This window comes from Geospiza fortis, unplaced genomic scaffold (genome assembly GCF_000277835.1).
Source record: "Geospiza fortis unplaced genomic scaffold, GeoFor_1.0 scaffold130, whole genome shotgun sequence".
Classification (NCBI taxonomy): domain Eukaryota; kingdom Metazoa; phylum Chordata; class Aves; order Passeriformes; family Thraupidae; genus Geospiza; species Geospiza fortis.
In genome coordinates this window covers 1,306,289-1,318,414 of record NW_005054300.1, presented here as the reverse complement: position 1 = coordinate 1,318,414, position 12,126 = coordinate 1,306,289, and the positions used below count along the sequence as shown (strand labels likewise).

At 38.3% G+C, this 12,126-nt stretch overlaps 1 protein-coding gene across 1 annotated transcript in view; it reads right to left on the bottom strand.

Annotated features, from left to right (window-relative positions):
• Positions 1-1,918: 1,918 nt before the first annotated feature.
• Positions 1,919-12,126, bottom strand: part of ZDHHC6 (zinc finger DHHC-type containing 6) — an 11,538-nt gene continuing 1,330 nt past the window's right edge. Inside the window, exons 2-11 of the mRNA XM_005416372.2 lie at positions 11,601-11,654; positions 10,365-10,510; positions 8,625-8,784; positions 7,418-7,579; positions 6,738-6,791; positions 5,147-5,314; positions 4,819-4,860; positions 4,325-4,470; positions 4,193-4,236; positions 1,919-2,448 (exon numbers count right to left, since the gene is read on the bottom strand). Coding sequence (XP_005416429.2) covers positions 2,345-2,448; positions 4,193-4,236; positions 4,325-4,470; positions 4,819-4,860; positions 5,147-5,314; positions 6,738-6,791; positions 7,418-7,579; positions 8,625-8,784; positions 10,365-10,510; positions 11,601-11,654 — 1,080 coding nt within the window. The 3' untranslated portion in view covers positions 1,919-2,344. The remainder of the gene's footprint in view (positions 2,449-4,192; positions 4,237-4,324; positions 4,471-4,818; positions 4,861-5,146; positions 5,315-6,737; positions 6,792-7,417; positions 7,580-8,624; positions 8,785-10,364; positions 10,511-11,600; positions 11,655-12,126) is intronic.

The window sequence follows — 12,126 nt, the reverse complement described above, 5'->3', positions numbered from 1 at the left end:
ACTACAAACTCCACTGTGACCTGTTGTGGACTGATCTGCAATCAGACTGATCACAGTATGAATTCATGCTAACATCTGTTTAGCAAATACAGAAGTGAATTTCCTGTTCCTAGTCCTGGACCACATGGTACAAGTTGTTAATAATGAAAATGAGTAATCATTTGCAAAATACATTTGTCTACAGCAAATGTTCATTCTTTAGGAGGCACTGGATTAGTTTTTGCACATTTTCAAATGAAATGGCAGTGTTAAAGCCTATACACTTATGAATTTGAGCCTAGTAAGTGTAAAACTTTATCTGTCAATCCTAAGGTTATAGGATGCAATAAATTGAGACTGCACAATCAAATTAAAGCCTGTGTGAACTACTTGTGACTCTGCTGCAACCACATTGTCAGCTGCCTGGCTCTGTATGGCTGCAGCTAGAACACAAGTGCTGCAGAACATGAACTTGTTCCCTATGCTGTCACTGGTCAGCCACAGCTCCAGCCATGAGGCAGTAATATAGTGTAGTCCAGATTTGCTCCTGTATTCTAGCTGCTCCTCTACCCAACTTTCTTTTCCTTGTCTTCAGCTTAGGCTGAGGTGAAAGAATTTACCACATGAAATAAGATGTGAGATTTTCTTGTGTTAAGCTGCTGCTTCAGAAAATGATTTCAGGAAGATGAAAACTTTCTTGTCTTCCATCAGTCTGTGCCGTCTCTACTGAGAGCTCCTTCCTGTTCCTGCAGTAGTCAGCTCTAGCAGTTCAAAAGGCAGTGCTAACAAGGATGCAACATGGGGAAGGTGTATCTGTAGCTTTCCTAGGCCAATTCTCTTGTCATCCCTGTCTTGTTCAGACAGCTAGTGGCTTTTCCTCTCCCTCTTTAATGCTCTTGCTCAGCTATCCCAAAATGAAAGTAAGATTTATCAAAAGATCCCTCTCTTGCTGTTAGGCAGCTCTAGCTTTGACTAGTAAAAACAACTGACCTAATTCTGTTTCTAGTCTGGGCCCAAAGACCTTGACATCTTAGGGTAACCACCGTGCTTGTCAGAAATGTGAGGCTATAAAGGCATCTTTGAAACTGCATGTAACGATGCTGCTTATCTTTCTTATCCTTTCCTTAAAGTACTGTGACATGAAATCAGTGGCAGCCTAATCTTTCTCCCCAGGGGAGACTGGGGAGGAAAATAAAAAAAAAAAAAAAAGAAACAGGGAAAAGAAATGTATCCCAGAACTGGTTGTGGACACAAAAATGAGCAAGTTATTTGGCAAGAGTAAATGCAGTGCAACTGAGATCTGCGGAAATCGAGGCTGAATCCTGTGATGCCACCTGCTGCAGTGCCTGGGAAGTACTTCTGTTGATACAATAAAGTGATGCTTCCCTGAACAGATATGCTTGGACAGCGAATGGCACTGCCTCAACAATAAAATATATATAGCAATTCAAGTGTAAACTGGTCTTATATTGCTCTCTTGTATGCCACTTCGGCCACATGAACTGATTTTCAAAACCTCTCAACCTGGCTGACATGTAACTCACACCTGCTGTATTTTGGAGACATTTAAAAAGCCTTGAGCTGGTATAAGTTACTCCAATTTAAGGTCTTCCTTCTAGTAATCCATACTAGATGCTAAATGAAAATGCTTTGAGAAGGCTGTTAACCATTAGTAGCAAAATTCACAAAAATTTTTGTTCTTGGATACTGTTTCCTTTTACTCTAAAATGGATCAAGATCTCTTGGGTACTGGCTCCGATTTCAGAGGGAACAGACAGTGGTGGATATAATTTTTGCCATTAAAAGCACAAAATATTCCCATTGCAACAACTGAAGCCTTTTTAACTTTGAAAAGCAACTTGTTTACTTCCCAGTCAGTATACACTCCCATGCCTATGGACTAAGTTCTTCTAGGTCTAAGAACAATTGAACCCACAAGTGAATATGAATGTATCATTTATTTGAGGTGGACAATTCACATCATTAAAAGTCACAGGTAACAAATTTTATCTGGAATTTGAATCAGGTGTTTATTTTCAGGGGCAGCTTCAGAGAGATACAAAAGATAAGCAGCACGCATAGCGATCAGATGCGGCTGAGGAATAAACAGAAAAAAACAATCCTGACTTGTGATGAAAAAGATGCATCTTGAAGGCAATCCACTGAATGGCTTCTTCAATTATTTATTGTTTAAAAAGTATGCAAACCATGGCACAGGCATATACAACCCTTTCAGCAGTGAGGAAAAGAAAACCTCATCCTAACATATTCATTGCATAAGTCTAAAGTAATATACAGAAAATTTCAAGTAAAGGATTGTGGTCTGAAGTAAAAATTCCATTTCATATTTAAAAAAATTAGAAGGCTATTTGCTTTTCTTCTCTCCATCCACTGGTTGATCCGTTTCAGAGTCATACTGGTACTTTTCCACACAATTCCTAGGGAACCAGCCTCGTTCTCTTATTCCACCTTAAGACATGAAAAGTTGCATTAACTTAGAACAAAACATGGCCCACTACTGAGGAAAAACACAGGACTGGAAGAGACATCAAGCACTTACCCAAGTTATTTTCTTCTACAAGACAGAACACCTAAGTAATTTCTAACATCACTGCCTGGGGATGCACGGATTTTCTCCAACTACCTAAAATGTTTTCAGACATCTCCAAAGCTTTGCAGTGCTCTACCTTCCTTGAGAAAATTCATCTTCATAGCCTATCTAAATCTTTCTGTCTATAAATCAGGTTTACATCTCCTTTTTCTACACAGCAAGGTCACAGGAAGATGAAAACAAACTTGTCTACCACAGACTTTCACACAGCTGATGACTATGTGTTCATACCCAGGCTGTCTCCCATTTCCTACTCCTCTCCAGGTAAACTATCCCAATTCTTTTGGCTTTTCCTTATAAGTCACAATTTCTATTATCCTAATAATTCTCATTTTTCTCTGTTTTCCTCTCAGCCCTTTACAGTTGATCTTCCTGTTTCTTGAGATGCAGTAACTGCTTTTATTTGTAGGAGTATTTCAGTAGAGGCTCTACCAATGCTCAGGAGGATGGAAGGTTTACTTAGCATCTGGGAAGCTGTATCCCTTTTCTTTTCTGAAAGTCTTGACTCATCTTAAGATTATCATTCTGTCTTTTTTCCACAGAAGAACTGCTACTTAATCTTTCATTTGCCATCTTGCTGTAGTGCAACTTTTTATTCCTGCTTATTTACAGTATTTTGCTATACATTCCTAACAAAACTCATCCTATTTTTGAAGCCTAGTCTGATCCAGCCTCTCAGGGTTCACCAAGTTCTCCATCCATAACACGTTTTAGCTGATTTAAAAAACCCAACATTCAATAGAGGAGATATGTCCTACTAATCTTCACAATAAGCAATGTAATACAAAGTATTGCCGTGTTCATTTGTTCATTTGTATCTGATGTTTGAAGGAGTTTATTGGAGTGAGCTGCCAGGGCATTTCCAGCCCAGGAAGGTTTCAGACATCCCAAAAAAGCATGAACTCTTTCAGTGTAGTGACTGTTGGCAGCCTCACTTGTACAAATATGAAATGCACGTGCAATGCATTAACAATTGTTTGGAAGAAACGACAGAATCCAACACATCCTCTGGCAGGTAAAATTTTAGTTCAGTCCAAAGCAAGAGGTCTGAAGTGAAAAATGTAAAAGCTTCAATGCAGGTGGCTGTGATGCTGACCCTCTGCAGATCAGCAGGAGTCTTTAATATCTTCAACAGCCCCAGTTAGTTTTATAAACGCATATTAAAGTCTCTAGAAATTATTCCAAACAAAGACATGATGTCTCCTAGTTTTTAAGATACACAAAGATTAATCTCTACAGTTATACAGACTGTGTAGTTAAGGAGCCTGGATGTGTTTAAAACAGACTGCTATTTAAATATAAAAAAATGAATAATCCTTAACGTCTTTATGGTCTAAAACTCTAACTTTTCCTTAGAATATGAAATGTCCCGCTTACCACTCAACTTTCAATAAACTACTATATCATGCTCTGTCAGTCTGACAGAGTGAATTAATGTTTATCAAAACTGGGAAGTCTGTGGAGAGTGGAGAGAAGCTAGTGCCAGTAATGTTCCCATTCTACATTTTGAGAAGTGAATATATAACATTGACCACATTTCTAGATAGCTATAAAATTGATTTCCAATTTTCAAAAGAAAAAGTGAAATTAACTGCTCCATACCATCAGCAGCTGAGATGAGAATCTTTTCACCATACATCCAGTGTCTGGGGAAGGAAGCATAATAGGTAATTAGATGCCAGAACTCAACGCAGTGCTTCATTTAACCAAATATAAAAGTGTGGAGCCACTAACTTTAAGCCTCTGGTGGCTAAAATCAGATCTCCTTTACTCAGTGCAATTCTGGGCTCTTCAGTGCAGGGTGTTGTGAAGAATGTTTTAACACCTTTAGTCACAGGGCAGCAGACACCACTGTAATCTTCTATGGCTCGATACCGCACCTACAGATTGGAACAGAGCACAGCAATTTGTTTTTTGAAGGAGTTATGGCCTTACTGATAAGTTTCATGCTAAAAAAAATCAATTCAAGCATACCACAGATTTAAATATAATGACAGTGGCTGTCAAAGGGACTCTAAATTCTAAATTACTACTTAACAATGAAGCACAATCCTCTTTATTATCATGTTTCTTCCCATCTGGAAACTAAGAAGCAATAGTAAAAGCTAAGTGCCAAGATTAACTAAGCAGATTGCTATACACTGCTTGTGTCACTTAGTTACTGTTATTTATACTGTTATTTCTATTATTTCAAAGTAATTTTACACCAAACTTCAACAAATACTTACACTTCTTACTCTCTTGTCTGCTTTCTGTTTCAGTTGCTCTATCTATAAATGATTAAAAATAGAAATTTAGGCAGCATTCAACACAAAATGAAGCCAGGTATTGAAATCATTCAACAAACACAGGAAGTACCATTAGCAGCTTGAAGCTCTCACAAAAGCGTAACTTTTTAGTGCATCAAAAATGGGAGAACATTTAACAGAACTCCTGTACATGTACTTCAAGCCTGTCTATTTTAGTTATTAAAAAAGCTGGTCTATTATTGCAAAGCGAAGCAGATAATTGGATGGTGGGGAGAATCAGCTCAAGACACCATTGAAGAGCAGTTACCGTCAAACTGTATTGGTGACATCCATCTCTAACTGGCCAGTCCAGGCCATCTCCCTCAGGAATCCCAGACCATGTAAACACTTGCCTGAAGTTCTTCCATTTACTTCCCATATCATAGGGGAAGATAAAGGTCTCACCCGTTTGGTAGTACTGGATTCTGTCTTTGGCCTGGAAAATAATTAAGAAATGCAGTACATAAAACCACCCTACACACTGCAGTCAAGCAGCAAGGGTCATAAGCCCTGTATGGGTCCATGGGACCTAAAGGCAAAAAGTTTCAGGCAAGAGCAGTGAACTCCTGCTATATCAACCCAGGCTTTAAAAACTCCTTAAATTCAGAAGAATGTCTGGTTTGGGTGCCCCCATCCCTGTAAACCCCCATTTACTCTTTAACAACAGTCCAATGACTACACTGATAATTCCCTCCATATTCTGATCTTTACTGCTTTCTTTTAGGGACCAATGCCTGACTATTTCTCAGTTACATACAAAAGCTTCCACAGCTCAGAATCCTTTGACTAATGATCACGAACATGACTCAACACTGGTAGTGCCAATTCCTCCTCTAAGAATGCAAACACTGGGGGCACGATCTGAATTGCCCACATTCCGTAGGCACGAGCTTTACATTCCCACAGTTCTGATGACATCTAGTGGAGCAGCCACAGAACTGTGTTCTCTTTGTTGCAATAATCACATTTTATTAAATATTTGTGTATTACAGTCTGTGCTCAGCTTTCAAAAGGGACATATTAGCAGCCTGCATTTTGTAGTAAAAATTTTTAACATATGATTCCAAATTCTATAATAACAGAGATTTATTTCACTTATGTTCCATTATCCCATTATTCCACAACTTGGATCCAGCCATACAAAGAGCTGACATTACAATACTTTAAGTACTTACACACAGTCAAGATTCTCATGCTAACTTACCACACAAAATAAAAGAAAGACAACAAGACACTAATGAAATGTTTGTGGACTTACACAAAAACTAACCAGGTAGAATCAAACTCATTTCTAAACACTGAGTCAGTTTTCCTTCCTCTAAACTTAGCTTCTGTTGCTCGACTACATTTCTCCAGAAAAATCTTGTGAAAACCTTTATAAAGATAAGGAAGTCCAAGAGAAATTTAAAGGACTGAAGACTAGGTATTTTCTAGTACTTTGTTAAAATCAAGGAAAATCCTCCCTTACAATCCAAAGTAAGAAATGGGTAAAACCATGAGTCAAAAGATGCCACTTTGAATGGGTCAGCGAGGTGGACAATTAAAGCTGCAGGCAGATGTAATGACTAAGATAGCTCAAGTTTCAGATGAAAACATCCACAAGTAGCTAAGTCTTTTCAAAGTAAATATTATTCTATGTTCAACAAACTACTCCAAAAGAAAAGAAAAATCTATGCATTTATATGATTTCTCATTTCTTTCAGTGAATTTCAGAATAGTAAGGGAAACGCTTGTTGTGGGTGTTAGGTCAGTGGTGAAATGAAATAACATCTTTGGTTTTAAGCCAGAGATGAGACAAAAATTAAAAATACAGAAAATAGACTTTGTAACAATACAAGAATACTGTATTAAAAGCATACCTTTTCTTCAATCCAGGATTCGATTGAAGTTTTATTTGTCAAAATTACTTTCATCTGAAATAAAAGTGTTAGATGAAATTAGGATTTATTTTCTGCAGAAGTACATCAGCTATACAAAGAAAGCTTCATTTAACAAACTAAACTTGTTTTAAAGAACAAAACTATTTTTATAGACTTAAGTGAAGTATTTGTTAGAAGTTAACCCTCAGCAGAGATACACGATCTAGAACTATACACTCAAGACAGTATCACACAGTATTGCACTTCATGCTTAAAATGTGTCTTTGTTTCCTTCCAAATATCTCCAACATTTTAAGAAATATATCAGGCACCTGTTTGCAGGGGCAGGGCAGGTATTTTGCCTTTTTCAGGGAGTTTATAAAATCCATCTCATATTTTCTTAGTTAGATTTTCACATCCAAGAAAAATAATTTTAAAAATTAAAAATAATTTTTAAAAATCAAAAATAATGAAATATAATGTAAAAATATTAAAAATAATTTAAAAAATAGAATTGTGGTAACAGAAAAACTGGGACAAAGCTACACAAATCCCTTAAAAAGTTATACAACCTAAGCTCTGAACAACTGTTCTTATCTCAATCCTGAATTATGTTTCTACCCCACAAGCACACAGAACTTACAGCTTTTAACTTCTTTGTAACAGAGCCATAGACTCACCTGGATAATAAACAGCATCCCAACAGCAATAGTTGTTCCTAATGCCAGTCCTAAGGCAAATAAAGATGCAGCAAATGCAGACAGTCCAAAGGGAATAATGGGACGAGGGTCTCTTTTGGCTGCACTCATGTCAATCTTAACAGAACTCCACCCAAAAGATATCTGCAAAGAGAAAAATTCCATTCAGCTCTAGAACTTTCCAACTGCTGAAACAAAGCAAGTTATCCCTACGAAATCTGGCTCTGAAAGTGAGTGTCCAACATCTGACAGAGATGAAGTAGAGTAACCAAAAAAAGTACTCAAAAGACTTTTATCTTCAGAAGTTTGCTGCTAGATGGAAAATGAAACCACAGTCGCCATCTTGCAAGCTCCACAGGCCCAAAAATCAGCAAAAAAATCTGGACTCTGGTACGTTCAAAAACCCACATTCATCAGTGTCAGATGGACAACGCTTGCATAGAACAGTCCCTGTTTTCCGTGGGAATGCTGCAGCTTTCCTCTGAAAGCTTTGCAGACAGCAATTCTCAACATTATCCATCTGCAAACACAACTCAGCTGCTACAAATACAACTTCATCTGTTACATTCAGGTGATGCTATCAAGCTCTTCACTGCAACCACAAAGGCTGAAATCAAAGCTTATAATCTTAACCATGGATCTGAGATAAGGGGTGTATTCCAGAATAAGCTTTACTCAGCATTGAAGTTTTCCAGTTAAAAAAACAACAGCTAACATATTTATCTTTAGTTCCAAAAATAATGTACTTTTTTTCTTGAAGAAATAGACACGAATCAAAAAAAGTGGCCAGTAAAAGAAAATAAATAGGATGTAACTTGAGTGTTGGAAATAAATAGCAGCTGTTTTCTGTGCCAGACAAAACACAGCCTGGCTCTCTGCATGAAGTGCTACTCAGAAACTGTCTTCAGTCAATGTAAAGCAATAGGAAACTCCCTGTGACTATGAGAAGCCATAGGGAAAAAAAAGAAAAAAAAAAAAAGAACAAAAATAGAAACAACTTTCCCTGAATCCTCCTCCATTCCCATACATACATCTTACAGGTACACAACAGAACTAGGAGTGCATGTGGAAAAAAGAACAAGGAATTCCACATGCTTCTCCTCAGAAAAACAAATTCTCTCATACTTCCAGAGATAAATTATGCACCTGACTTAAATAATATTTTAAGCATTTAATTATATTTTCTTACTCTGTTGTAAAGCTGAGTGTACATTGTCATAATAAATATGAAAGAAGCGTGAATGCATCCCAATGGAGCTAAGAGGAGAAACAGAGTGAAAGATGCATGATTCTGGTATCCACAACAATTGTTGATCCAAGGACAGTGGTGATCCATCTTCATCACACATCTGTGAATAATAAATATTCATTAATATAAAGTACACGTATGATGTTTCTCAAAAAACTCAAAGGATGGCTGATTTTCTACTTCTCAACCTCCATTCTTTCATTTGAACCCACCAATTTCTGACAGATCAACACAGTAGTTTCTTTTCAGAATTATATTTCCATGTTGTGGAATTAAAAAAAGCAAATAAAAAGTGCTTCCAGGTCCTACCCTCCCTAGTTATCTGTCATCTTCTTTACTCAAACTAACTAGTTGCTCATTAGCACCACAGAACAGAGCCTGGAGACAGAGCCATAGAATGGGACTTGTAAGAACTATGATCACAATAATCAAGCACTACTGTTAATGCCAGTTTTTAAAAACCAGAATACCAGGAAAATAAAGGAAATACCGAATTCCCTGTGAACTACTTGTAGAAAGAGTATTTAAAGAAAGATATTCAGACAGAAGTGTGATAGTGGCTCTCTCTTTTCAGCTTTCAGAGGGTTTACCACTTTCTCAATTGCTATGTATCAACCTCTCACCATTGAAAATCCTTTTCAAAATACATTTAACATGTGTAAACACCCTAGTGACACTCTTGTATTCAATATAAAGTTGGTTATTTTGGGGTAGCTTACAGATGCAAAAAACACCCACCTGAATAAAGATTTGTTCACATTCCAATTTACCTTGACAGGTGTAAAAGTCTACATGACCACCCAAGTGATCAGTCCTCAGTGTAAAGATTGTCACTCAAAGGAAAGAGTCATTAGTTTTAAATCTGGAGATGATGTAGCCAAATTACTGCACTGCTCTGAAGTTTCAGTTTCTGTTTCTTAAAAAAACACTGACTGCACATCTTGGGTTTATAGAAATAACAAATGAACATGTATGTTGCAATATCCTTTCACTACATTCTCTTAGGAGTCCTTCAGAGGACAACCTGCCTGGACTGCAGACAGCTGAAGTGCCTTGATTTTTTCAAGATGCACTAAATTCTAGTGACAGCTATTTATAATAAAGTATTGTTTGTATCAGGACCATTGTGTTAGAAGATAACAAGGTGCAAACTTCTTAAATTGACCCAAAAGGTTTTATTGCTTCACTTAGTATGTCAATTCACTTCAAAACCCGCTTTGGTATAGAGTGAAAAAAAGCAGTCCAAAATTTCCACACAAATCAACATTTAATTCCCATTTGGAAAGATGACAGAATAGGTATTTCTACTCTCTAAGCACATCAATGTTTGGACTCAATTGTAAAAGAATTTCAGATGATTTTTAGGTATTTACACTCACATCCCTGAAGCAGGACTGCATTGTTTCCTTAGTACCATCAAGAAGTTCTTAAGAGAAACTGATTTTGAACTATAAAGAAAATGTTAAAGACAGTAATTTTTCTAAACTAAAACACAGCAAAACTCTATAGATATCATACAACTAGAAAGTGGAAACACTTGAAAGGGCTATAGTGCTCATATGGAAGGTTTTAAAAAAACTACAATGCAAGTGCTGGAAGCACAAATTATGGTAACAGCCCATCGTGAGGTTTGAAGCTGCTCTAAAATGGACTTTCAACAGCTGTGAAGAAGAACAGTACCTGTTACACTTCCGACAGTGGTGTGAACGAGGAGCCTTGTAAGACTGACACACCTTACAGTATTGGAGATACATGCAATCCTGAGATTTTTCCTTTAAACAGAAGAACAGCAGTGTTAGATGTATACACAACTCTGCTGGCAATGTTTATTTTGGCATTTTCCTAACTTCTGATTTCTTCTGACAGGGTGTGTTTCATAGTCCAACCCTACTTAATGATAGGCGTCAAGGAGAGGAAAAAACAAAATTAAATGATCTCCCAGCTAATCTCTTGGCTATCAACACAGCCATCTTCCACTGTTGAAAGCGCTGGCTGCTAAAAGAAATAAACAGTTCTTCCGTCAGGAAGAGCAACTGTACAAGCAGGATTTCACAGCGAAGTTCTGAGAGTAAAAGTCAGCACGTTATTGTTCTAATTAAAAAAAAATCCTGAGCACATTTTCTCTCCATTTTACAAAATAAACCACTCTAAGCTTATTACTAAGATACAGCACTGGTAAACACTAATGTTCAACTCTCTCACAATCTCTTTTACACACACAAGCCCCAGCTACAGCAAGATGAGAGACAGACACTTGCAGACAGCAAGTATTGGCCAAAATCTTGCACCCATTTGTCCTGCTAAGATGATTATCAGGATCCTCTTCTGCCCAGACTCTGTCCTGAGTAATATTCCACAATTAGAAAGGTGACCAGCACTAAACTCGGCATCACCCCACAGGAACACAAACTCTGGGCAGCTGCCTTGAGATACTGAACCTGTGTCATTCTTGGCTACAACTCTTCCAAGAGATTACTGAAGCACAGGAAATGCAAATTTCTATCTTGCTCTGTGTTAAGCAGATGGTAACCATACAATTTTCTGGCTTGCATAAAATAAAAAAGAAATTTTCTAAATTAATTACTTCTAACTGTTACTGCTAGCAGCAAAATCTCCAAACCAGGTGTCTGCAGGAGCAGGCAGATAACCTTGAGGTCCTCATTCCCAGCTATCTGTGCTTGTTTCCTGCTGCTTTGCTTTGAGAAGCCCCTAATACAATAAGGCACAGCAAATGCTGCCAGCCAAGCAGCATTAGCAGAGCCCTGGCAGCACAGGGAGGGGATGGAGAAGGGCAGCAGAACAGAACAGAGCCTCGGAGAAGCAGATAAAGGACGTAACTCAGGCAGGCAGGAAGCCCGCTCAGCTCTGCAAGGCTGACAAAGCAGCAGCCCCGGAAATCAACAGTGCTGTGCTTACTGGAGCTGGGGTCAAGGAACGGCCACCAAATATTACAACACTGGCCACTGCAGACTACCAAAACAGACCCCAAAAGGCCACATAAGGACTTCCAATAAGGAAAGCGACAATGTAAAGAAAAGTACTACATATACATCACATATACATTAAGTAAGTGGGATAGCTAGTGAATGTGTGATCAGCGTGGCTGATAAAAACTCTGCCTACCCAACGCTCGGCACACTCCGTTAGAGAAAGAATATTTGAAGGGTCCAGCGTGCTGCTTTCTAATAGCAAAACTGCGTTAGAAAGTTTCTATCTACCGATTTCGGTATCAGGAGCAAACTGGGTTGTACTGGAAACTCTGGAAGCGGCAAGAGCAAACCGGGGAGAGGCAAAGGAAAGATTTCGGAACAAGATAAGGAGGAAGGAGTGGCCTGAGAGCGTGCAGCGTTCTTGGGGAACAGAGGACAATCAGCGGCATCGAAGGACACGCGATGTGTACTGTCCTGACCGCGGGGCGGCCGGCCCGGCCCCAGGGCTGCCA